Source organism: Calypte anna, chromosome 5 (assembly GCF_003957555.1).
Source record: "Calypte anna isolate BGI_N300 chromosome 5, bCalAnn1_v1.p, whole genome shotgun sequence".
Lineage (NCBI taxonomy): Eukaryota > Metazoa > Chordata > Aves > Apodiformes > Trochilidae > Calypte > Calypte anna.
The window spans coordinates 9,444,886-9,449,395 of NC_044250.1; the positions used below are offsets into that span (position 1 = coordinate 9,444,886).

Here is a 4,510-nt window from a genome sequence, read left to right on the forward strand (position 1 = left end):
TGTAATGAAGATTAAATTTGAGAATATCGAGCTAGCTGATGTGTGTCCTCAGCTCTAGTCTGGAGACAAATCCATTGCAAATTTCTTCTAAATAAATGCTGATTTTCTGTGTTTAAAATGGAAGGTATAAAAATCAGTTTGCTTATGCCTCAATGGTAAATACTTACATTCTAGCTAAGTGTTGTATTTAGACATTAAGGAATGAAATGCCAATAAGTGCGAATACTGCTTTAGTAAACTGTAAGAGAATGCATACAGGAATTAAACAAAGTATTTTCTTGAATACTTTTTCAAGTAATCTGGTTGTGTTCAATACAGTTGGAAAATTTCTCGCCCGTAGTGCCAAGTTTTGTTGCCATCATAGCTGTGGTGTGGGTGGAAAAGCCAAACCAGAAATGAGCAGATCCAACTGTAAGCTACTTTGCATGTTGTCAATTGACTATAAATTGCAGCAGTCATTGACTCAGTGGAACAAGCAACCTAATTCAGGTAAGACTTGCATATTGCTGGCTCTAGCAGCAGATCTTCACTGAATATCAGTGTTTTTGTAAGTCACTGCTACCAGCTCTTCAGTAAAAATCCTTCTGTAGCTTTTTAATGGATCATGTTTAATATATTTTATTGAGTAAAAGGTGTATGAGAAGTGGAACCTTAACTTCTCTTTTCTGTGTCATTCAGATATTTTCAGGTCTTAAAATAGGACATCTTGGTTCCTTGGATCTTTCTCTCATCTGAAGACTGGTGAGTCTCTAGGCTAAAAGGAAAATGATTTGGACACTTGATTTTTACACTTTGTGCTGGTAGTAAGGAAGCATGTAACTTTCTTATGTGATGCTGTTATGCAGCAGAAGTGTCAGTACTAAGCAGGAAATACTGCAATTACAATGTCTTGAGGGATTGTGTTGGTTTTTGTTTCTTGCTGTGTAGTGGTTTAGTGGTTTTGTTGTAAAGGTTCTTTGCTATGTGACAGACTCTTAAACATTGTGAGACAATGTTTTAATGTTGTTAGTAGTAGAAACTTTTTAGACAAACCAACCTGTGTAACTGGTGATGACTACTATATTAATTTTATATTCAGTGTTTATATTCACCTCTGATTCTCTGCATACATAGTAATGTAAAATGGATGTGTGTGCATAGGTACCTGTATGACTTTGTCTTGTCCAACAGCATTTTGTAACTTAATTCCTAACTCATTTTTTTTTGTACTGAGACCTTTTTGCATTGGAAGAAGAGACAATGCTGAACACAGGGGCATTTTGGTAGAGTATGTTGTGAAGATGCGTCCATACTACATAAAAAATCTGTATTAAATGTGGCAGGTGTCATTAAAATACACCCATATTCTTGTCAGCTATTAAGGGGAACCATGTTATGTTATGGAACCATGAAGTTTTGCAAGATGGAATCTAGATGTTTCAATAACCTAGTTTACTGTCCAGGTATGTCTTCAATCCTGGAGTGTATAACATACCCTTAGTGAGTTAGACAGCAACATACAGATGTGCAAGTGGGTGGTGAGCAAGAGGATTTCTTGATAGGTTCTTTGTAGGCAAGTATGACTTGCAGTCTGAGAGGATGGTTCTCAGTAATTCTTTTAAAATTAACTAATTTAAAATTTCTTTTAAAATAGCTATAAGGTAACAATCATTAAAGTTATGCTGTTATTTAGCTGTTTGACTAACAATATTGGGAAGGCACTATAATACAGCTTTCTATAAAACACTGCAAGATTATCTTTGTAATAAATACATAAGGGTGATGTAGGCCACTCTGAGTAAACAAGTTTCTTACAGTGCTGCAATGACTATGTCCTTCTAGTAAATTAACTTAGAATTGGAAGAATATTATCAAAACAGTTATTTTTTCCTTTAATTCACTGATTATGTCGTGATCCTCTGTCAGTAGGATTGTATTAAGTATTTCATATCTGTGTGTAATATGCAGATGAGTGTAGAAGCAGCAGTGTAGAAGGGGATGTCAGGCTTTGCAGAGATGAATCCTCCAAACTTTTTGTAGAACTTATGTAGAATGGATTTAATGCTCAAGAAAAAAAGTTACTATTGAAATCTATTCCCTGTACAGGTTTTCTATCAAGATAATAGAGTGAATGATACCTTGAATTAATAGAGAGAAAAATTAGTCTTTGAAGGCTTTCTGGTATGGGTAGGGAGTCTCTTACCAGAGTTGTAGATCTTTTTCAGGGAGACAGGGTTGGAGAGAATGCCCCAGATGTTGGCCTGCTTTGTATATTGTCTGTAGAGGTGTAAGTTTTGGAGGATTCTGAGCAAAATGTCTTTGTGGGTTTATAAAGGTAGATCTTCATTTCTAAAGCTGAGATGAAAGAGACTGCTGTTTCCTTTAGGAAGTTCTAGTGGCTTTATTTTCTTAGAATCTCTTGTGAATTTTTTTAATCAGTGTTGCTGACTAGCATCTTGCATTGTCAAATGGGACATTGTCCACTCTATGTAGCAATCTTCCTACACCATTCTGAAATGCCACAAATGCATTAAGAGTCTCTCCTGGAAAATGCCAGTAATGCCAAGTAAGTAAGTCCCCATCTGTTTTTTTCTATTGTTCAGTATGAGCTGTTTAAGCTATTATGTAATTATGTATTTCCAGGTTAAACACAGAACCTGATGGAGGGCAAAAACTACTGTAACCTCATGGACAAGTTGTCCATCTGTACTGAGACTCAGCACATACAGCTGGCAAGGCCTTCATGTGCCAACCCCATGGTCACGTTCCACATGTACCCAGAAATGCCAAACCAGGTCACTTGCTCTGAAGATTTGTCATTCCTCCCTTTCATGTCTGAGCATCTCATCATGGAGAACTTCTACACTGAGCCTTGCACCTTTCCCTACCAGATGACCCATTCCAGTTACCGCAGAAGTGAGTACTCCTATGGGCCAGCTTTCATCAGAAAGAGGAATGAGAGGGAGAGACACAGGGTTAAATGTGTCAATGAAGGCTATGCTAAGCTGAGGCATCACCTCCCTAAGGAATACCTGGAGAAACGGCTCAGCAAAGTAGAGACACTCCGTGCTGCAATAAAATACATCAGCTACCTACAGTCTGTTCTGTACAGTGATTCTGTGGTGGTAGAAAAAAATGTCATGGAGCCAAGCCAAGCACCTAAAGCAATTAACAAACAAAACCAATTTCTGAAAACGATCTAAACTGCTCCAAGGCAAGCAGAAGGTATCCTGTTTGGTAGCCTAGTAGCCACTATTTTAATGATGTTCCTGGCACATCTTAGGAGCAGATCGTAGCGTGCGTCAGTGTCAACCTACAAGGAAGGTTTTTAATTTTGCAGTAGTAACTAAACTTAGATACAAAAAGACAACTGGGAAATCACAGCTGAATGGCTTACGTTAGTTATCTCATGGAATTCAAAGTATTTCTAAAATTGTCACCAAAACAACAGTCATACCTATATGTGTGAAGTAACTGTATGTATCATCACAACCTGCATGCTTTAAAATAAAGTCTTTTCACTAATGTGCCTGAGGTTCCTCTCATTTTCTGTAATATTTTTTACTCCAGTGTGCATTTTCTTAAAAGATTTTTGGTCTGATTTCCAATGTGTCTTTTAAGAGGTCTTGTTAAGGGTTCCCAGGAATGTCATTAGATGCCAGATGAAAGGATATCTTACTTTAAAAGGGGGGAAATAAAAAGAGAAATGTAACAGCTCTGTGAGGCACAGTTACTGAACATAGTGCTAGCATAATGTCTTGCAAGCACTGTTCCATCCTTTTGTTATTAATGAATATTTTAATCCCATTAAAAACTGTTGATGTAATCTAATTTTTATTTAAAATTGTTTTGTTCAGCTGTTGGTGCCCTTAGCAACTGCTCACACAATATGGAGTATGAAGAGGGTTAGCAACATCTTGGCCTTGGGGGGAAAAAAGTAATTGTGCATCAGAGATTTTTCAGGACTTTTACTGATAATGATTGAAGTCTGGGCTTGTCTTCCCAGTCTGTTCCTCTGTACTGCTGATGGCTTCAGATAAGTGGTATAGAGTAGATTTATGTAAAGATGGTGAAGGAAGTTTAGCTCATAAATGGCAAGGTGTTCTTAGCATTTGCTGCATGTAAGGGAATTGTATTGATATTAAAGAACAGTTCTGACAGCATGAGAGCAGGTAGTCTGTGGGTGTAGCAGAATGTACAGAAAATAGTTGCAGACTTCCTAAGTGCTGTATCCTTGTTCCTAATTGCAATCATCCCTCTGTTATCTTTGTTTTAATAGCAGTGCATTGAAAAATGCCTACAAAATGAAATGCAATTAAGTATTCCTTCCCTCCCTCCCCCCCAAAAAAAGAAGTTGAAGATTAAGGATCACAGCAGGGATTAACAGGTAAATTTCTGCATTGTATTCTGGCATGGTTTTGATAGGTTCTTTGCAGGAAGTATGGATTTCATTAATCCTTCCACTTTGTGGAAGGTAAAAAGGGAAGGTTTGTAAACTGATTTGACCTCAGGTTGTCTCGGCTTCAGCCTT

At 37.4% G+C, this 4,510-nt stretch overlaps 1 protein-coding gene across 1 annotated transcript; it reads left to right on the forward strand.

The window, feature by feature from the left end:
- Window positions 1-675: 675 nt before the first annotated feature.
- Window positions 676-3,426, forward strand: ASCL3 (achaete-scute family bHLH transcription factor 3). The gene is made up of 2 exons (XM_008504832.2): window positions 676-741; window positions 2,623-3,426. Exon 2 carries the CDS (start codon window positions 2,640-2,642, stop codon window positions 3,180-3,182), a length of 543 nt encoding a protein of 180 aa, XP_008503054.2. The 5' UTR covers window positions 676-741; window positions 2,623-2,639; the 3' UTR covers window positions 3,183-3,426.
- The last annotated feature ends 1,084 nt before the right edge of the window (window positions 3,427-4,510 follow it).